The 22,530-nt window shown below is 51.9% G+C and overlaps 1 protein-coding gene across 2 annotated transcripts in view; it reads right to left on the bottom strand.

The window, feature by feature from the left end:
* The window catches only part of LOC309831573 (solute carrier family 22 member 1), a 31,301-nt gene extending 18,901 nt beyond the window's left edge, over nucleotides 1–12,400 (bottom strand). For both annotated transcript variants that reach the window (XM_082668812.1, XM_082668811.1), the window contains exons 1-3: nucleotides 11,904–12,400; nucleotides 6,984–7,087; nucleotides 1,311–1,465 (exon numbers count right to left, since the gene is read on the bottom strand). In XM_082668812.1, coding sequence (XP_082524938.1) covers nucleotides 1,311–1,465; nucleotides 6,984–7,087; nucleotides 11,904–12,314 — 670 coding nt within the window. In that variant the 5' untranslated portion in view covers nucleotides 12,315–12,400. The remainder of the gene's footprint in view (nucleotides 1–1,310; nucleotides 1,466–6,983; nucleotides 7,088–11,903) is intronic.
* Nucleotides 12,401–22,530: the final 10,130 nt, after the last annotated feature.

Genomic DNA, 22,530 nt, shown 5'->3' with positions numbered 1-22,530 from the left:
GGGGAGCAGAAGAGGAGTCAATACAGGGGACTGCGCAGGAGCAGCGTGCACAGGACCAGGGGATGTGTGGCCCACAGCAAGCAGGGACAGCCGCGGGAAGAACGAGGCCAGGGGTAGCTCTCGCTCCACCGCGGGTAAATGGGGTTCCCAGTGGGTCTCCCTTTCTCTCTAGCCTTTGAGCTCCTTGAGGGAGGACGGGGGCCTTATCCCTCTTGGCACCCCATCTCGCCCCCTGCCTGCCAAGTGGCAGCAGGTGCGCGTGCTGCAGGGAGGAGTCCCTCTAGGCTACACCTGGGGCACCTCGTCTACCTCACAGCCTTGTCATTCCCATGCGGAGGAGCCTGAGGCACGGAGAGGTTATGGAACTTGTCTGTAAGCCCACACAGCCGGTCCGTGTTGGGTGTAGCTTTGACCTCAAAATTAATCCTCTTCACCACGGGCCAAGTAGTGCACGTTCAGCATATAGGTGGCTGGACTCTCACTAAATATGTGCTGAACTCACTACACTTAACCGGCGTGTTCATGGTTTCTCAAGGGAGGAATATGATTTTTCTTGGCTCTAGTGAACTGTTTCTCAGGATGCCAAGCCATAGGACTTCGTCTTCAGAGACGGCACGACATGGCAGAAATGTGGGTTATCCTCACTGCTGTCTGACGTGCCCAAAACCGGCTGAGGGAAGCACAGATGGTTCTTATACTACCTTCTTCTAAGGAAGTATTTTTCATTTTCTATTCTTACCCTTCAGAGAAAATTCGGAAAAAAAAATAGTATATAGAATTACATTGCTTTGCACTTCATTTTTTAAAATCATTATGTTTATCTCTTCTTTTATTTCCTCTATGTCTTCTCTCCTAACTGTTCAGTGTCCTTCAAACCAGTTGAGTTTGTTGTATTTACTTTGAAAGATGCTGGTTCTTTCCTATTTAAAATGTTAAAATACTCTCCCACCTGTCTCCCCTTCGTGCACACCCCCATCGTTGTAACCACATCACATGTGATCTTCTTTTCCCAAATGGATTAGTTGATAGGAAACACTGATTTATTAAAGTGGTTATATAAGTGTCTCTCAAACAGAAAGAAAGAGAGCGAGCAAGAGAGAGAGAGAAGGAGGCCATCCTGACAGCATGCCCAGCCCTAGTCACGCAGACAACAAATACAGCTGGAATGACCACCCTTTCTCTAGACCCTGCAAACATCCTCTTCCCCAAAAAAACCCACCTCCACATTCGGCTTCATCCCATTCTACCCCACCACCTGACTTCCGTGGCTCCTTAAAGTGTGTGGAAACCTCAGGCCAGCAGGTGCTTACTCAAGGTGTAACCAGCCGTCCAGCTGCCCTTGCTGACCAGCCCCTGCCCCAGGCGGAAGAGCAGCAGGGACGTGTAGTCTGGAGCAATGGCCGTCAGGACGCCCAAGATGGCGCTGATGAGGGTGGTGGCCAAGAGGCATACTTTACGGCCAAACCTTCAGAGGCAAGGAGACAACGAGGTGAGGTGAGTATTGAGTGTTCACAGGGACAGCAAGTGTCTCTCGTGGGAGACAAGACAGTTTTTCTGAGGGACCATGCAGTCCGTTGATCACTGCCCCTCCTCAAAGCCTGACCTTGTCCATCCTCAGTGAACAGCGACCAGCGGCTCTTGCGGGGTTCATTAAGCCACACTGAAGAGGAATCCTGAGCGCTCTCAGCAGCATGGCATCGCAGCCAAGGATGAGTGGCCTCCCTCACTGACTCTCCTGCTTCTCAGACTCATCTCCTCTCGTTACCTTTGTATTTAACAGACTGTATTGTTATTAACAGGGTGCACCAGAAGCCAGGCTTTTCCCCCACATAGTTAGTCTTATCGATGGTCATACTAGTTTTTCTGGGAAAACCTTCAGTTCTAATAGTATAAATATTTTTTAATAAACTTATTTATTTTATTTTATTTATTTTTGGCTGCGTTGGGTCTTTGTTCCTGCGTGTGGGCTTTCTCTAGGTGCTGTGAGCGAGGGCTACTCTTTGTTGCAGTGTGTGGGCCTCACATTGCAGTGGCTTCTCTTGTTGTGGAGCACGGGCTCTAGAGCGCAGGCTCAGTAGTTGTGGCGCACAGGCTTAGTTGCTCCGCGGCATGTGGGATCTTCCCAGACCAGGGCTCAAACCCATGTCCCCTGTATTGGCAGGTGAATTCTTAATCACTGCACCACCAGGAAAGCCCCTAATAGGATAACTATTGAAAAGCGTTTTTCCCTTCCTTTTTCATGAATAAAATGGGCAAATTATTTGCTAAAACTTCATCCCATAATTGTGCTTTATTGATTCGATCTTTTAAATCTTATCCCACATTCTCTGGCAGTAAGGCAAGGAAGGAAGGGACCAACCTCTTATGTGGTTACATTGAACTTGCCCACACCCAGGATCTCTCCCCACCAGGCCCAGCAAGCCCTCTGCCTTTCCCTGTCATCCTCCTTCCTGGCTTCCAGCATGTCTACTTCATTTATCTACTCCATGTCTTCTTGCCTCAAACTTCTATATAGAGACACTTCTTGTCTGAAGCCCACATCTTCTTACCCAAGAATGGTCAGACATAATAGTACCAGCATCCATTTTCTCCTGTGTCTCCTCCCAAAGGCAGCCTCACCCACTGCACTTGGGTCCAGCCCTTGACTGAGCCCCTTTGGTTCCTTGCTCTCTCCATGATATTGTTCTCATCTTCCTGGACCCTTCACCTCTCCACTTCCACATTTCCTTCACAGCCATCTTGTTTTAAAGAGTCATCTATGCAATGATCTAAAACCTATGGGATGCAGCAAAAACAGTTTTAAGAGGGAAGTTTATAGTGATACAAGCCTACCTCAGGAAACAAGAAAAATCTCAAATAAACAACCTAACCTTACACCTAAAGGAACTAGAAAAAGAAGAACAGATAAAACCCAAGTTAGTAGAAGGAAAGAAATTATAAAGATCAGAGCAGAAATAAGTGTAATAGAGACTAAGAAAACAATAGAAAAAGTCAATGAAACTAAGAGCAGGTTCTTTGAAAAGATAAAAAAAATTGATAAATCTTTAGCCAGACTCATCAACAAAAAGAGACAGAGGGCTCAAATTAATAAAATCAGAAATGAAAAAGAAGTTACAACTGACACCACAGAAATACAAAGGATCATAAGAGATTACTATGAATCATTATACACCAAAAAAATGAACAGTCTGGAAGAAATGGATAAACTTCTAGAAATATACAATCTCTCAAGGCTGAATCAGGAAGAAATAGAAAATATGAACAGACCAATTACCAGTAATGAAATGGACTCAGTAATTTTTAAAAAAATTTCCCAACAAACAAAAACACAGGACCAGACAGCTTCACAGGTGAATTCTACCAAACGTTTAAAGAAGAGTTAACACCTATCCTGTTCAAACTATTCCAGAAAATTGAAGAGAAAGGAATGCTTCCAAGCTCATTCTAAGAGGCCAGCATCACCCTGATACTGAAATCAGTCAAAGACACCACAAAAAGAGAAAATGACAGGCCGATATCACTGATGAACATAGATGCAAAAGTTTTCAAAAAAATATTAGTAAACCAAATACAACAATACATTAAAAAAAAATCATACACCATGATCAAGCAGGATTTATCTCAAGGATACAAGGATGGTTCTATATCTGCAAATCAATCAATGTGATACACCACGTTAACAAATTGAAGAATAAAAACCATACGATCATCTCAATAGTTACAGAAAAGGCTTTTGACAAAATTCAACCTCCATTTATAATGGAGAACTCTCCAGAAAGTAAGCATAGAGGGAACATACCTCAACATAATAAAGGTCATATATGACAAACACACAGCCAACATCATACTCAGTGGTGAAAAGTTGAAAGAAATTCCTCTAAGATCAGGAACAAGACAAGGATATCTACTCTCACCACTTTTACTCAACATGATATTGGAAGTCCTAGCCACAGCAATCAGACAAAAAAAGAAAGAAAGAAAAGAGAAAGAAAGAAAGAAAGAAAGAAAGAAAGAAAGAAAGAAAGAAAGAAAGAAAGAAAGAAAGAAAGAAAGAAAGAAAGAAAAGAAAGAAGAAAGGAATCCAACAGAAGAAGTAAAACAGTCACTGCAGAAGACATACTATATGTAGAAAATACTAAAGATGCCACCAAAAAAACTATTAGAACTAATCAATGAATTCAGCAGTTACAGGCTACAAAATTAATTTACAGAAATCTGTTGCATTTTTATACAGTAATGACAAACTATCAGAAAGAGAAATTAAGGAAACAATCCCATTTACAATTGCATCAAAAATAAAATAAAATACCTAGGAATAAATCTAACCAAGGAAGTAAAAGATGTGTACTCAGAAAACTATAAGACATTGATGAAAACATTGAAGACAATACAAAAAAATGGAAAGATATACTATGCTCATGGATTGGAAGAATTAATATTGTTAAAATGACTATACTTCATTCAAGGCAATCTACAGATTCAATACAATGTATTGAATTCAATACAATACAATACCATAGAATACCAATGACATTTTTCATGTAAGTAGAACAAATAATTCTAAAATTTGTATGGAAACACAAAAGACTCCAAATAGCCAAAACCATCTTGAGAAAGAAGAACAAAGCTGGAGGTATCAGGCTCCCTGATTTCAAAATATACTACAAAGCCACTGTAATCAAAACACTATGGTACTGGCACAAAAACAGGCACATAGATCAGTGGAACAGAATAGAGAGCCCAGAAAAAAGCCCACACTTATATGTCAATTAATCTATGAAAAAGGGGACAAGAATATACAATAAGAAAAAGACAGCCTCCTCAATAACTGATGGTGGGAAAACTGGAGAGCTACATGCAAAAGAATCAAACTAGACTACTTTCTCACACTATATACAAAAATAAACTCAAAATGAATTAATGACTTAAATGTAAGACCTGAAACTACAAAACTCCTGGAAGCAAACATAGGCAGTAGGCTCTTTGACATCAGTCTTAGCAATATTTTTTGGATATGTCTCCTCAGGCAAGGAAAACAAAAGCAAAAACAAATGGTACTCCATCAAACTAAAAAGCTTTTGCACAGCAAAAGAAACTATCAACAAAATGAAAAGGCTGTCTACAGAATGGAAGAAGATATTTGCAAACAATATATCTGATAAGTGGTTAATATCCAAAATATATAAAGAGCTCATACAACTCAATATCAAAAAAACAAACAACCAGATTTTAAAATGGTCAGAGGATCTGAATAGACATTGTTCCAATGAAGACATACAGATGGCCAACAAACACATGAAGAGATGCTCAACATCACTAATCATCAGGGAAATGCAAATCAAAACTACAAGATATCACCTCACACCTATCAGAATGGCTATTATCAAAAAGACAATAAATAACAAGTGTTGACAAGGATGTGGAGAAAAGGGAACCTTAGTACACTGTTGGTGGGAATGTAAATTGATGCAGCCACTATGGAAAACAGTGTGGAGTTTCTTCCAAAAATTTAAAATGGAACTACCATACAATCCAACAGTTCCACATCTGGGTATTTTTCCAAAGAAAATAAAAACACTAATTCAAAAAGATATCTGCACCTCTATGTTTATGGCAGCATTATTTACAATAGCCAATATATGGAAGCAACCTAAATGTCCATCAATGGATGAATGAATAAAGATTTGGTGTGTGTGTGTGTGTATATGTATATACATATATATATATATATATATATATATATATATATATATAAAATAATGCAATATTACTCAACCATAGAAAAGAATAAATTTGTGACAACATAGATGGACGTAGAGGGTATTATGTTAAGTGAAAGTAGTCAGACAGAGAAAGACATATACCATGTGATCTCACCCATATGTGGAATTTAAGAAACAAAACAAATATATATTTTTTAAACTCATACATGAAAATTATCTACTCCTGAAAATAAATAAATAAATGCTAAAAATATTCTAATCTATTGTGACTGAAAAATTCACTCCAACTTCTTCCCACATGTAAAGATGAAATTAAGGAAACACGGGGTGCTTTAAGGAAATACGGGGTGGGGGGGTGTGTGGGGAAGAGTCGTCCACACACAAAAATCCACTCTCTCATCTCTCACTTACCTTCAACCTTCCACTGACACTGCCATTGCCCACCAACTCCTACATGTGGCTCTTCTCTCCATATGCCCTCTCCTCGCTTATCTCAGACATGGTTTATAGCTTTAAATACCAATTGCCGGTGACAAATCCCAAGTATTTAACTCTAGCCCAAACCTCATAATCCAGCTGCCTACTTGGCAGCTCTTCTCTGTCTCACAGGCTACCCTGAACACATCTCCAATCTTACCACTTCCAAGACAGAGCTCTTTCTTTTTTTTTTTTTTTTTTTTGTGGTACGCGGGCCTCTCACTGTCGCGGCCTCTCCGGTTGCGGAGCACAGGCTCCGGACGCGCAGGCTCAGCGGCCATGGCTCACGGGCCCAGCCGCTCCGCGGCATGTGGGATCTTCCCAGACCGGGGCACGAACCCGTGTCCCCTGCATCGGCAGGCGGACTCTCAACCACTGTGCCACCAGGGAAGCCCCAAGACAGAACTCTTGCTTGCTCCCACCCGCTTCACCCCAAAAAGCAGCAACCGAGGCTGTCCCTAACCTGTTCTGTCCCATCTCAAAAAATGGCCCTGCCCGCCTCCACCCATCTGCTAGAAGCATAAACAGTGGCTTTGTCCCCCTTCCTCTCAGCCCCACACCCCAGCTATACACTCTGCGTGCAGTTTCAACCTCTGAAACCCATCCTAAATCCCCACCTGCCTCCGTCCTGCTGCCCCACAAAGTCCAAAGCACTCGCTGTCATGTCTTGTCTCCCTCAACTTCTGCAAAGATTCCCACTGGCCACGTTATCCCGCCAGTGGCCCCTAAAGTCCATTCTCTCCATGGTGTTGGTGCTGTTTAGTCGGATCGGCCTTTACGTACCTGTCTGCAATGTAGCCGGCGCCCAGAGAGCCCAGGAAGAAGCCCACATTCACACAGGACTGAAAGAGGTCCACCTTCCAAGAGTCATCGCACACCAGGTTAAACTGCGGGTCACACCGCGGTCGGAGGGGCCGAAAACACAAGACCGTTTGTGAGTCAAACTACACCTTCCATCCTCCCTCTGGACAATGTAAACGTACAACACAAAATGTGGGATCCCCCAGGTGCTTCACACCTTTTTCTCTTTACCACATTTTCATAAGACAAATTCAAGGTTTCTGGTGAATCTCAGTCAATGTCATTATATGCCTAATATATTTATCGTGGCTTTACCCTCAATATACACTAAAGAGGCTGTTGTCAAGTGCCGCTGACAGCTATCAAAAGACAGCATGGCCAAAAGGGAAGGTTTCTAAAGGAAATACAGCAAAGTAATTATCCAAAGACATAAATGTGGTAAAATAAATGTTTTCCAGAGTTGGTCAAGGCCCTTAATTAAGTACATATTAATTATATGTTTAATTATGTAAATTCTACCCATAATTATGTAAATTGGTCATGACTGATGGAGCTGTGAGTGTCAACACGAGAATCGCTGAGCAAAGACACACAGGCCCGGCGGTGGGAGCTTCTAGGGAGCAGCCTGTGTGCTGCACAGTGTGCAGGGAGTGGGGTGAGGGGGACCCAGGGGTGGCAGGAGACTCAGAGGGAGGGATTGAGGGGGAAAGACCTAGGCAGAGGCAGGAGCGGGTTCCCTGGGGAAGGACACTGGTGTGTGCGGGGTTCCCTCCATGCCTGGCACACGCGTGGTGATGCCCACACGCCTGGGCAAGCTGGGAGGCCCGAATGCGGGAGCATCACCGCTTAGAGCTCAGCGGTGCAGAAAGCAGGACGGCGCCCCAGGGACGCGAGAGGGGCTGCGGGGTAGCAGCCGGGGCCCTCGCCTCCCCATTCCTGGCACAGCACCAGCTGGGTGGTGTCCAGGGACACTTTGGAGTCATGGTTCCGCCCCACCAGGCGACACTGTGGGGTGTGATGCAGGGAGATCACTTAGCAACTTTGGGCCTTAGTCTCCCAGTTTCCCAGTCTGATAGGTGTGTGGTGCCCGTCCTGTCGCCGTCACAGAGCTAGTGCAGGCACTGCAGGGACAGATCATGTGCACATGGTTTGGTAGATAGTAAACCATTTAACTTTCTCAGTGGAGGCTTTGTACCCACCACCTTTAAAGATCTGAAGTTGCCTACACGAGCCATGCCCTTTTCCGGGTCCCGGGGCTCCGTCATGAGCACTGTTAAAAAAACACAGGTAAAACTCCTTGCTACCACTGGACTTTCAGAAACTAATACTGAGCTCGCGCTACCATCTGTCTCATGCCCAGAGCCCGCTGTCTGCTCGCAAGAGTAGCTCAGATCTGAGAGACAGGATGAGATACCAGTAGCTCCCGTTCTCTGCCGGTCCAGGTGTTTATTCCCTTTAAAATTCAGCTGAAAACGCCCTCGCCAGGAAGCTCCCCCTGCAGATCTTTGGCTTTCCTGCCACCTGGTCCCTGTCAGCAGAATGCGGGGGAGGCCACTCCTGGGTGTTATCTAGCTGTCCCAGGCCTGCACCTGCAGCTGCCTCTTTGTAGCCTCCGCCCACTCCGCCCAAGACGACTTTCGGTGCATTCTAGATTTCACCAAAGCCGCAGGCCACCGGTTTTTTTGCCCTGGGTTTGTTCTACTCTTTGCAGTCAGCATCTTTGTAAGATGTCCCTGCCACCCCTCCTGAAATGCCCTGGGTACCATCCTTCCCCGGGGGCGTGCAGAAGCCAGAGTGTTCACGGAGCTCAAGGAAGGGGCACCCGGCCTTCCCTGCTAACCCCGCCTTCCCTGAGGACTCTGCCCCCAGCTGCGCTGAGGGTCTCGGTCTGGAGGCATCTGCAAGGCTCGTGAGCCTGCCTGGCCCTGTGCTCCCAAACCCTGCCACTGCCCCCAGACACTTCTGTGCCACCAGGAAGACAAGCCTGGCCCCTGGGGAAAGCCTGGGGCTGCACAGGGGGAGTACAGGATGGGGTGTTCTAGGCCGGGTCACTGTCCCTGCTGGAATTTCACTGGGACCAGGAAGTGTGGTGGGAATACAACCTATAGAGCAGCATGGTATCCACCAAGCTCGCCCGAGCACAGAATCGCCCAGCGTCCTCGTTAGAATACAGGTTCCCGTGGACTCTGTCTCAGCAGATATGGGTCAGAATCCAGGTGATCCCTGGGATCAGGCGAGGTTGGAAACAGCACATTCCTGCCCCAGATGGACCCTGACCTCCGTCCCCAGGACGAGGGGGGTAGCGGAGCCGGGTATTCAAACAGGTCGCCTCATCGTCCTCCCTTAAGCCGGTTCCAATGTCCAAGGCAAGGCCAAGTTAAAGATTATTTCTGCAGAAATGAACAACAAAGGTGAATTCTCTCCAAATTAAGCTTCAGCTTTGGATGAGAAGGGGGGCAAAAGGGGTTTTGAGGCAGTGGGAAGGGAGAGTTAGAGGGAAGCCCACTCCTTCCAGGAGAAATTGTGCTCCTGCTGCTGACCTCAAGGCCCGCGCTCTCATGGCCTTTCATCGCCTCCAGCCGGGTCCCACCGGCCCTCACACTCCGCAGGTCCCCAGATGAGCTCTACCCTACAACCCCTCAGCTCGCCCTCCCAGGCCTCCCCAACGCTGGATCGTAGGGCAACTGGAAGCCCACGGTTGGCCAATCGTTTCTGTGTCCCCTCCTCTCCAAGTCCACGGCCCCGCTCAGGCCACCACCTGGCCAGGCTCCCACACCTGCACAGACTGCCGCTGCCCTGTGTTCTAGCCTCAGTTTTCAGGAGCTCGGTTCCCCTTCCTTCCCAGCCAGAGCCCTCTGGCAAATTGGCCCCCAGCCCCTGCCGGGCCTGTGTCTCTTAAATCGGTTCTTCTTTTCATTCCTGTGACAACCATGTTGGTTGACAGTCCCGCCGGGACTCATGTCTCAGCCTCCTCAGGCTCTCCCCGCCTGACGAAGCCCCCAGCCCCACGCCCACCAGCGCCTGGACCATCCCCAAGGTCCAGCGAGGACAGTCTTTGTCCTCTGCCTGACCGGCGAGCTCCCTTGTTTGGCACAAAGGCAGGGTGGCCAGATTTAGAGAAAAAAAAAAAAAAACATGGTGCCCTGTTGAATTGGAATTTCAGATGAACAACTCTTGTTTTAGTATAAGGATGCCCCCTGCAGTATTTGCATTCTCAGCCTCAGTTGTATTCCCAGGTATTGCACAACAATTGTAGCAAATGTTGTACAATACCTGGGACTTAATTATCCTGAAAAAGTGTTCGCTGTTGACCTGAAATTCAAATTTAACGGGCGTCCTGTATTTCATCTGGTGACCTGCGTAAGGACTCAGTGCTCTGGCCTGAAGGTGAGCTGGTACCACCATTCTCCCCTGGGACTCCTCTACTGGACCCTGGATTCCAATCAATTTAACAGCTCATTGCTGTCCGAATGTAGCACCGGCTCCCTCTCCCCTGAGCTTTGGCTCACGCTTCCCCGCCCACTCTGTTCCCCCTCCTTGCTGCTCAAAATACCACCCGAGGCTCCATTCAAATGCTACCTCCTAAGGACCTACCGTCTAGCACAGGGAACTATACTCAATATTTTGTAATAACCTTAAAGGAAAAAGAATCTGAAAAAAAATAGATATGTAGGTATGTATACCTGAATCACTTTGCTGTACACCTGAAACTAACACAACATTGTACATTAACTATACTTCAATTTTTTAAAAAATGCCACCTCCTCCTGGAAGACCCCCATGATCAGCTCAGTAGCTAAGATCCCCATCCTTAGAGCCCACAGGCCCCTCCGCATCTCCCACACATGGTCTGGGATGCCGGTCTTATTCTCACCACTGCCATCTGTCCCTCACTCCCTGGAGACTGCAAATTCCTTAAACCTCATAGGTTTCTTCTCTGTCTCCCTGGCATCACACCCAGTGCCCGAACAGAGGAAAAGCTCGGAATACGTTTACTGAATGAACAGATGGAGGACTGAGTGGATGAATTCTTGCATCTGACCCTTTCCAAGCAGAGTATACTGCAGACACAGAGAACAATACTTCCCCGTCCTGGTCTGTTTCTAGATTCCCAGTGCCCACGCTTGTCACAGTACAACGCTTTCCAAAGGGTCTGTGAAGGAAAAAAAGCCTGGTGCCTTTTTACTAAAATATTCACAAAGAAAACGCTCAGATAACTCATTAAACTGTGCAGGCAAAGCCTTTGCCGCCATCTCCCTCCCCCGTGGGCCGTCCGTGGGACACCCAGCATAGCTCGGCTTGTCTGGTCAACACCTTCATGCTGACCCCTGTGAGGGCAGGGCATTGTCATCGCTGGTTTACTGATGAGGAAACTAAGGCTCAGAGAGGTTGAGTAACCTACTCAGTTTCGCTCAGCCAATCCGGGGCAAGGCTGGGATTCTGTCTGACTGCAGGGCAGCTTCCACCCAGCTAGGAGGCCAGTGTCTAGCTGTCACGTGTCCATGGCTCTTGAATGCAGCGGGGCGGGGGGGGGGGCGCTTCACAATTCTAATAGTGGGGAAGCTAGACCCCAGGTGAATTCCGCAGGCCTGCCGAGGAGCCAGCGGGGCAGAGAGAAGAGGAGCCCCGGTCTCCCCAGAGACCCGCGCTCAAACAACCCAGCTCGGCCCGGCTCTCGATGGTCTCTCCTCAGTTTCTTCCTTTAACACCCAGAGTCTGTGCAGGATTAAACAAGGGAAGAATCCCGAGTGCCCAGCCTGGAGCCTGCTGATGCTACAGTTCAGGGAACACAGCCCCGCTCCCTCTTTCCTGCCGTGAAGCTGAACCTTGTAGTCTTCGTCATCTATTTCCTCCCTGGCCCTGAAACCCACAGGCTCGGCCCAGCGCAGGGCCTGCGCGTACCTCGGTCACGATGGAGGAGCCGGGCGTGTCGTACACCCAGCCGTGCCGACAGGGGCCCAGAGGCAGGAGGCTGCTGTTGGCGGCCAGGCCGGCCAGCGGGTCCACGCAGCCGAGGGCGCTCTGGTTCCAGTCCACCTCATAGCGGCGGCACTGGCGGGGGAAGGCCTGGCCCTCGGGCCCGGGGCCCGGCACCGTGTAGTTGAGCTCCTCGGCCAGGCTCCAGCCGCATCGACGGCTCAGCTCGGGCACCCCGGGGCTCCGGCAGCGGTGGTCCGGGGTGAAGGCCAGGAAGACGATGCCCACGTAGATGGGGGCGAAGGCGGCAGAGAGCAGGCATAGCGTCAGAAAGGCTTGCTTCTGGAACCAGCCAAACTCCCCGACCTGTTCCAGAGCGTCGTCCACGGTGAGCATGGCTGAAGCACCACCCTCATAGCTCTGACCAGACCTCTTCGGCCGCAGGGCCCAGGGTCAGGGTCTCATGTGGGTTTCTGTGCAGTGGGCTGGTCTGAAATCAACTTGCTGTCTAAGCGTAACAGCCCTGGAAGCCAACCAACTGGAAATAATCTTTCACCCTGCGGTACAGGTTTCAGGCAAGGGCGGGTGGATGACGGGCCAAATTGTTTGCTGGGCCAGGGAGTCCCCTGGGCTGAGGGCCTAATTCTGTCGAGTTGGAGTTCACAGAGCAAGAGCAGTGAGCAAGGGCGCCGCGAGCCTCCCCGCACTCTCTTCCAAAGGGATTACCTACTTTAAAACTCTTTATCACCGAGATAAACCAAAGACAGCAGCTGGCCACCGGGCACAGCTACAGGACCTACTACTTGTGATTGGCATCTGATGCAGGGTGGAGTGAGGGTCTGGCTGGGGTGATGGGAGAGCCAAGCCCTCCAGACAGACCCGTCTCCCTACCTCCTTGTCCCAGCGTAGGACGACCGTGTTCTCTGGGACCCACGTGGGACTTCACCCAGCTTCACTGCGTCCCCAGGCAGGCTCCCGGCTGCTGGACTGCACCCTGAATCCCCAGGAAACAGGGTCAACGGGGCCGTCTGGGCACAGACCTCCATGGCCCCGGCCAGAGGTGCTGATAGAAGACCTCAAAGAGCCCCAGGCAGAAAACACCTCCCCCTCCCCCCCAGCTCAGCCCGGACCTTCAGGCCAGGTCCCTCCCTGTGCACACAGGAGGGACAGATAACAGATGCAGGGGCTGCCCGTGCACCTTCTCGTTCCTGGGACTCCCGCCTCTTCACTCCGTGGACAATGGGAGCTGGCCACCAGCTGGCCTGGTAATACAGCCCGCCTCAGGGAGCTGCAGCTCTGCAAACCACCCCCTCACCTGGACTGAGCGCTCACTGCTGGGGAGGGAAGGAAGAGTGCTGGGGGCAAACCTCCCCAAGGCAGGGCCTCGGCCCGCCCAGGCCAGGTGCTGAGTTAGATAATAGAAACTATATCTTGGTCTCCCCCCACCCGCCCTGTTCCTGGCACGGGGCCCCTGAAACCCTTGACATTTCCTAGCCATAGGAGTGTCTTCGCTCAGCGAGGTGGCCCCAGGTGTGCTCCTGGATGGCTCCTGGCCACAGGAAAGACCAAGCCGTGGTTAGAGACTTGGAACTTCCAACCCTGCCCCCATTCTCTTGAGCGGGGATAAGGGCTGAAACTGGGGTTTGTGCTGACGACATGAGAAGTGTCCATTAGAATCTCAGTAACCAGGGTTCGGAGCGAACACACCCACACACCCCAGCCCCACGGGGACAGCAACTCCTGCACTGGGAGCCTCCCCGACCTCTCCTGTGTATCTCCTCTTGCAGCTGTCCTCCGATCCTTCACCACATCCTCTAATAAACTGGTGACCAAATCCATGTTTCCCTGTCTTCTCTGAGCCGCTCTAGCAAATCACTTGAATCCAAAGGGGGAAGAGGTCATGGGACCCTGATTTACGGCTAAGTCGGACAGACGTGTGGGTAACCTGGGCACCTAACAGTGATTGGCATCTGAGGTGCAGGGGCAGTGTCATGGGTCCGAGCCCTTAACCTGCAGGGTTTGACGCTCTCTCCAGGTAGATGGCGTCAGAATTGGGCTACACTGTGGGACACTCAGCTGGTATTGCAGAGAAGTGCTTGGCGTGGGGCAAACACCCCACATTTGGTGACCAAAAGTGAAGTGTCCTGTGTGAGGAGTGAAGGGGACTCCCTGGAGAAGGGAGAGCTGGGTTCTCCCTGCACTGGAGGAAGTGACTGGGTTTTTCTAACACAGCCAGCCCCACATGCACGGGCTCCCCTGACACGAGTCCTTGGCTTGGGAAGCAGCCAGGGTGCGATCCTGCCCCCAACACAACCTGGGGAGGAAGCAGGACCCTCCCTGCCCCCCCCCCTCCCCGGCCAGGCCGACACCACTGCCCACTTTTCTCCGGGGAGAGAGCGCCCTCCGGCTCTCCGTGGCCTGGGAGCTCTGTTTTCCTCTTGGACCGGAGAACAGGGAGGCCCTCCCCTTGCCCTGCATCACTCCCTCCCCCGGTCTCCCAGCCCCTGGTCCAGGCTCACATCGGGGTGGCCGGGTCCTCCTGGGCTCAGATCGCAGAGGGCAGAAGCGACAAGGCCCGTGGGTAAGTGCCAGCTGGGAAAGGCCGGCGCCGCCGTCCTCACTGGCCCCTCGGGTGACGGCCAGGCTCCTCGCTGATCTTGATATTTACGTGATCTTGCGAGAACCCTCGAGTTACCCACGTGTTAGAGACAAGAAACCAAGGCCGCAGAGGTCAGTCCCTTGTCCACTGTCACGCTGCTGGCTCGAAAGCCCCAGGGCCAGTGACCAGCGACCAAGTTTCCAGGACTCTTACGCTGCCACTCAACTTGCCCAACGGCCAACGAAACACAGATTTCACGCAAATATGCTTCTTTCGTTTCAGGACTGTTCACCCCAGGCCTTGGGACCTCCTGAGGCCTCAGAGGTAAGAAGAGAGGCCGGGATCCCCTCCGGGAAAACAGAGAAGGAAGAGGCGTTAGGGGCAAGCCCAGCTCTGCAGGTGAAAACCCGGCCACCAGGGCTCCTGAGGTTCAGGTGACCCTCACAGTGGCGTGATTCCACCACGACCGGGCTGACTTTCCAGAAGGGCTGTGGGAGAACGGGCCTGCCTGCCACCCTGCGATCCCGGCCCTGGAGCTCCTGACCTGCCGCCACTGGGCATCCCCCGCCCCCCGGGCTGTGCTGCAGTGGGGCGGGGACGGGGTGGGCCGCCGCTGCCCCGGCACCGAACCCCAGGGTCGCTGTTTCCCTCTCCGTGCTGTCAGGAGGGGACCGTCCTGGTGGAGCAGACCTCTCCTCTCAGCCCCTGACCCCGGCACCTTCTTCCAAAGCAGCACCGCTCAGTAAGGCCATTAGGGGACAGGTGTTAACTACACCAAGAAGCACGGAAACGGCCAGAAGCGTGGGAGCAGCACGGGAGGCCACCGTGAGGCTCCAGCCTGGCCATCAAAGGCCCAGCCTTTCTTAGGGGCACGGACTGTCCCTCACACCCCAGGCTCCTCCCCAAAGCCGGCGGCCAGCTCCGACGGTTCTGCTCTGCCTGCACCCAAGCCACTGACACAGAAGGCTGCCAGGAAGGATGTTCCCACCCAGGCCTCAACCAGAGGACAAAGCAGAGGCATCCTCGGCCTCCGCCTTGTCCTCCAGGGACCGGGGCTGCCCTCCCCATGGCCTGCATCTGCCTCCGCTGCCCATGACAGTCTTCTTGTCCTCACCTGTCCCAGGACACAGGCAGCAGGGCATTATTAAATCCCTACTTACCCTCCCCACCTCCAGAGCTCAGAGGGCCGGGTGCGCACAGACGCCACCACTGAGGCTGGGGTTCCTGGGGCGTGGGCTAGCCCACGAGCGCAGGCAGGAGCCAGTTCGGTTCTATCCCTGATGAGGCGCCAACATTCCAGGGCGGGGTAGCCTCGAGACACTGTGTGGAAGTCTTGTCCAAGGGAAGCCGCTCAGCCCTCAGCTACCCACCGCCCTGTCCCCACAAAGGGACCCACTCACTCCCCCACTGCACAAAGTAGAGTGCCTACTGTCTGCCAGGCTCTGCTCTGGGCACTGAGGACGCAGCAGTGAACGAAGAAACAAACATCTCAGAGCAGAGGTCTGTACTCAGCAAGGGACATGCTAGACTGTATCACAGTAGGTGGGAAGAGCGACGGAGAAGGTCTTAAGCAGGAAGGTGTGCAGAACCAGCGGTCAGGGATGGCCTCTCAGAGGTGATGTGAGCCTTGAGGGAGGGAGGAGGGCAAGCCCTGTGATTGGAGGAAGAGTGTTCCAGAGAGAGGGGCCGGCAAGAGCAGGGGCCCGGCGGGCTTAGCGAGGAGGCCAGCAGGACTGCCGGAGAGCCAGCGTAGGGAGCAAAATGACGGACGCCGGAGGGGCCATGGGCCAGGGCACAGGGCTCTGCAGGCCCCGCCGGGACTGGGCTTTACCCTGCGGGCCCCCGGAGACAGTCTGAGCCTGAGCACGAGGCCGGGATGGAAAGAATCAAACTCAGGATATGACTGAAGGTAGAGAGGAGAGGATTTGCTGACGGACTGAGTGTGGGTATGAGAGCAAGGGAGGGGTCCAGAGGTGCCACGTCCAAAGAGCGTGTGGACAGCGCATGGGAGAGGGGCTTTGGAGTCAGCGAGCCCGTTCAAAGCCTGCCTCCATCAGCACCAAGCTGTACGCTATTCATCTTCTAAGCCTTAATCCTCAACGACTGCAAAATGGGTCTGCACCTGCCCCACCCCATGGCGCGGCTATGCGGATCAGAAAGCCTGGGGCGGGAGGTAAGCTTTTCTGTAAAGGGCCCCGTGGTAAATGCCTGGGCGTAGTGGCCTTTCTGGGCCGTCTGGTCTCTGCAGCTGCTCCCCTTCAGTCCAAGCACTAACACAGCCCTGGATGAGACGTAAATGAACACGTGCGCCCAGCTCCCCATAGAGCTTCATTTCGGCACATGGAAATTTCAGTTTCATCCAATTCTCATGTGTCACGTAATATTCTTCTTTTAATTTTTTTCGACCATTTAAAAACATAAACCCCATGCTTAGCTTGTGGGCCGAACCAACTCAGGTGGGACACAGCAGATGGACTTAAAGCTCAGGCCTTGGGTCGGGGTGAGCTGTTGTTATGACAGCAGGGGAGGGAGTCCGATGACTCCTCCTGGCTGTGCACAAATGCACAACTTCCCCCTCTTGGATGACATGCATTTCCCAGACTGGTCTCTGGTGAAAATCCAAAACAGAAAAAAAGAAGAGACAGTTAAGGGAATTCCCTGGCAGTCCAGTGCTTAGGACTCCTTGATTCCATTGCAGGGGGCATGGGTTCAATCCCTGGTCAGGGAACTAAGATCCCGCGTGCCATGGGGCCAAAAAAAAAAAAAAATTAAATTAAATTTAAAAAAGAAAAGACAGTTAAAGGAAGAGACTCAGGACCATGGGACTCAGAAACCTCTATTTTGCTCACAACTGCCAAGCTCCACTGTGCCCAGCAGATAGAAAGCATTCAAGAAACAGTTCTTACATTTATGACTGGATCTAATTTTACGGGTGTGCCAGCACTGTGTGTGTATGTGTGTACACACGTAGGGGTGCCCCTAAGGGGTGTTCAGAGGTTCCCAGAAGCCTGGCCTGAAAAGCATCTGTGTTCCCCACCTCCTGAGTGGACTGTAGCTTCTGTTCCCAGTTAGGGGTTGAACTGTGCTCTCCCTCACCCCAAACTCACATGCTGAAACCCTAACCCCAGTACTTCAGAATTTGGAAACAGGGTCTTTAAAGAGGTAATCAAGTTAAAATGAGGTCAGTAGGTTGCGCCCTAAACTTATACATAGAGTTTCTTATTTATATACAGGAGATTAGGACACAGACACACACAGAGGGCAGGGCGACCATGTGAATACCCGGAGGAAGGCGGCCGTCTGCAAGCCAAGGAGAGAGGCCTCAGGAGGAACCAGCCCTGCCAACACCTTGACCTCAGACTTCCAGCCTCCAGGACTGTGAGAAAATTAATTTCTGTTGTTGAAGCCCCAGTCTGTGGGCCCTTCTCTGCCACCAAGAACGACGCTGATGCACTGAGGGCGGACCAAGCACCAGCTGTTACTTCTCAGTCTCCATGCTAACCCGGTAAAGCAGGAAGCACTCTCTCCTCACCTGAGAAGCCAAGCTAAGTAACTTACTTGCAGGAGCTACTTGGATGCAAAGCCAACGCCAAGCCTGACCCCTCCCTTCACAACCAAACCACCGGCCTCCTCCAGCCTCATTCCCACCCGTGAACTGGCCTCTGAGGGGCTACTATACACAGGCAGTTAAGGGCGCAAATCCTGAGCCAGAAACACTTGGTTCAAATGCCATCTCCGTCGTTCACCAGCTGTGACCTTAGACTGACTGCCTAACCCTCAGGGCCTCAGTTTTCCATCTGCAAAATGGGATACCAGGAGTATCCACTCCACAGGGTTGCCATGAGGTGAGGACTAGATGAGTTGGTATCTGTCAACTGCCTGGCACACAGTTAAAGGTGTATCCGTACCAGCTACCACCCCAGGGCCCTGCACCTGTGGGCACGACTGTAACCTGCATCGTGACTCAGGAGGTGTGCTAGCATCTCTCATGGTACCTGGTCTGAAAGACTTTCAGGACTGTTTGCATGGATCTTCTTCATAGTGTTTTCAGGAAATTCCAGGAAAGGCAACTGGCGTGGGCCATGATGGGCATGAAAAGTAGTGAAAGGTCACGTAGGGCAGCCTGGCCTAGGGGCCAGCGCCCAGCACAGCCGTGGGGTCGCCCTCCACAAGTCTCATCACTGCCCGGCCGCTCTGGGAGGCTGTGAGCTCCTGGAGGCCAGAGGCTGGGCCTCTGATCTCTGGATTAGTTCCTGTAGCAAAGCACCATGGGCTGGGTGGCTTAAGCAACGGAAATACATGGCCTCACAGATCTGGGTGCCAGAAGTCCAGAATTCAGGTGTCAGCAGGGTTGGCTGCTACTGAGGGCCGAGCGAAGGCTGTCCGAGGCCTCCGTCCTTGCCCCGTGGCTGGCGGGCTCCTCCCTGTCTCCTCACACCTCTTCCCCCGGTGCCGTCTGTCCCCGTGTCCAAATTTCCCCTTTTTATAAGAACACAGCCCTAGTGGGTTAGGACTGACCCCACTGACCTCACTTGATCACCCCAGTAAAGACCCTGTCTCCATGTCACATTCAGAGGTGCTGGGGTTAGTACTTCAACATGTGGGTTTTGGGGAGACGAGATTCAACCCGTAACAACGTCTATACCCCAGTATTCAAATGAGGGGAAATAGATGAAGGATGGGGTCAGAGCACCATTTCAGTGGTTCCAGTACAGTGGTCCATTGGTATCCACAGGAGGCTGGTGCCAGGGACCACCCCGTGTCCTGAAATCCGGGGGTGCTCAAGCCCAGAGTCACCCTCCTCCACACTCACAGCTCCGCACCCACGGATTTGGCCAACCACAGAGCGTGTCGTACTGTGGTATCTACTGAAAAAAGCTCGCGTCTAAGTGGACCCGTGCAGTTCAAACCCGTGTTGCTCAAGGGTCAACTGTACTTCAAGATCAGGGCTCAGGGTCAACTTCTTGGGGAACTTGACCCCAAGGAGAGAGAAGTACTGGGGGGACACAAATGGCGGGGGCAAGGGTGGGGGAGGCAGCGGAGGCTTCCTCTGGGTAGGGCAGGTCTGAGGTAGTGGGTGCCCACTTGGCCTTGTGGTCGTTAATCAGCAGTGGTGTGTTCTCGAACAGACAACCCACGACCCTGCCCCTTGGGACTGTCCAGAGAACGACAAAGCCATGCCCATGGTGACAGCACCCTCAGTGGGCTGTCCACACCCCACCAGGTCCCCCAAGGGGACACGGGCCAGCATCCAGGGACTGCTGCGTGCCGTTCCCCTGCTCGGAGACTCACCGGCCACGTTTCCTACTGTAATTTCGCCCAGCAGTGTCTCCTTCTAGACTCTCTGAGAAGCCTCATAGCAAGAAAAGGCATTTACCTTTCATTCAACATTTTCCAAACTTTCTTGCACATAAATCGTTTCCAATTTTTGCAGAACATGTGTCACAATCACACAGAACAAGTGTTCCGTGGGGTGCCCTTCGGGAAATGCCACTATACGACAATCCGTCTGCATGCCAACGCGATCTTCTAGTTCAGGTGTGGTTTCATTCATCCTGAGCCCCTCGCCTCTTGCCCTGTGCTTCTAGAACGAGTCCCAAAGCCGTGAGGTGGGCAGAGCAGGACAGGCCTCGTCCCAGCGGCAGGGTGGGCAAGGGCATCCCTGAGGGGAGAGTGACCATCAGGCGTGTCAGAGCGCCGTCAGGATGAGGAGGGTGACCTCACGTGTCAAGGTCACCAAAGTCAAAGGGTGAGGAACTTTCCAGACTGAGGGAAACTCAAGAGACAGGGCAACTGAATTGGACAGGATTCTGAATGGGGTCCTCTTAGTGAAAACGGTGTTGCCATGGCAACTGGCAGGACCACGTGGGTGTTCTGGGTCCAGAGGGTGCATTGTGCTCGTGGGGGGTGACATCCTGAGGGGCCTGGGATGACAAGGCACCAGGGAGGCAGCTCACTCTCGCAGTTGCGGGAAAAAAGTTCTTTGTCCTTATGTTCAAATTCTCTGTGTTTTGTCAACCTTTTTTTTAAATTTGAAGCCAAGGGTCACAGGGTCTGCCTGGGACCTGACCCTCTACGCACCCACCCCATGGGATCCAGCACCCACGTCACTTCCCTGCTCTGGTGGAATGAGCCTTGCTCCCCGGGCCGCTTTCTCCAGGACGGCGCTGAGAGCAGCTGTCGAGTGACCTGCACTGTCACCCTGTCCAGGGGCGACGGCCAACAAGACCCCACTCAGCTGTGCTCTCCTCTGACTCCGCGAGTATCAAAGTAACAGTATGAATTTCACTGAATTTGATTCACAAACTGGTCAAAACAAAATAGAGGGCTTCCCTGGTGGCGCAGTGGCTGGGAGTCTGCCTGCCGATGCAGGGGACACGGGTTCGTGCCCCGGTCCGGGAAGATCCCACATGCCCCGGAGGGGCTGGGCCCGTGAGCCATGGCCGCTGAGCCTGCGCGTCCGGAGCCTGTGCTCCGCAACGGGAGAGGCCACGACAGTGAGAGGCCCGCGTACCGCAAAAAAAAAAAAAAAAAAAAAAAAAAACCCAAAATAGAATAAGAGGGAAAGAAACATGAGTAGCTAATAATTCGCCGCCTACCTTTGGCCTTTCCCTACCTTTGGCCTTTCCCTACCTTTAGGGGAAACACTGCATTTCCCCCAGGGTGGTACTGACAGCGACTTCCATAGGACTCTCCAATTTCCAGGACTGTTCCAGCCTTACCCTTGCAGCGCCTCCAGCCCCTCTGCCCCTGAGCACACGGCTGCCTGTCTCCGGGCCCACCCCAGCCCAGAGAGGAGCTGCAGGACCACCCGGCCAGGCCACCCCGCCCGGGCTTTGTGCAGCGAGCCACCCTGGGTGCCCGTCCTTCCAGGAGGCACAGCACGCTCAGCTTCCCTTGACAGACGCCGGCCCCACATCAGCCACGTTCATTTGGGGAAATAAGTCGTGTCGTGACGTCAGAGTCGCGGGGATTCTCCAAAGCTGGTGAGGGGGGTTTTATCGATCTAAGCTGGCCCGTACCTTCCGCTTCCGAGGCACACCATCCCCTTGTGACCTGATCCCCTGGAAGGGAGCTAAGACCTCCATGCCCACTTCTTGAACTGGTACAAAGGGACCAGAGAATTCCTTCTGAATGCCCGGGTGGCAGTCAGCCTCCCTAAAGGAATCGTCGGAGGATCAGCCTATGTCAGAGGTTGGTGGAGAAATGGACTCAGCTGCGTTTAGAATGTTCTTGGCGGGAGCCGCGTTTCCACTCTCCCGTGGTTTTCCTGGGCCCAGGGTTTGCCTACACCGTCCTGACCCTCCACTTATCCCATTCCTCCGCCATTCAATGGACAGTCTCAAAAAAGCGGCGGGGCTTAAAGAATTTGGTTAAAAGGAAACTAACTAGAATCTTAGAAGATTCTAATTCCTATTTGCTGTCAGGGAGCGTTTTCCTGAACTACCTGTGACCACAGCTGGCACGGGCTGTTAGTCTGTTTGCAGGAGCTCAAGAAAAGAGCCTGAGCGAAAGCTTCACGCACACGGCCACTTCCCCATCCCTCTGCGGCCGGCACAAGCTGGGCACCAGGGCAGGTGGCCCGAGGTGCAGACGGAGAACTCCCCCACCATCAAGTTCACCAACAGGGCCAGTGAGCACCTGCAAGTGCCCCGCCCCCGGAAGAGAGGGGAGTGGCTTAGAGAACAGCCCCCTGGGCAGTGTCCAAGGACCAGCAACTCTGGGGTCACAATGTAAACCTTGATAAGACCCCAGAGTGCCTGTCTCAGGAGTGACATTGTAAAATCCTTAAACATAAAAAAAAAAAGTCACCCCAATTGGAAATAATCAGAAAATGAGGAGGGAAGGATGCTAACACGGAGAAGTCTAGTCTGACACTGTAGTAACTCCCTGTCGGGTCTGCTTGCACATTAATATCTAAGCAGCTCTCATCACTAGTCAGTAATTTCAGATGGAAACCCGATTTGTGCAAGAGAAGCCCTCCTGCCCCCATGTTGGCTCGAGCTGCGCACC

The sequence above is a fragment of the Grampus griseus genome (assembly GCF_964374135.1).
Source record: "Grampus griseus genome assembly, chromosome: 13".
Taxonomy (NCBI): Eukaryota; Metazoa; Chordata; class Mammalia; order Artiodactyla; family Delphinidae; genus Grampus; species Grampus griseus.
The sequence above is the reverse complement of the archived record's forward strand: the minus strand, read 5'-3'. Positions and strand labels throughout refer to the sequence as shown.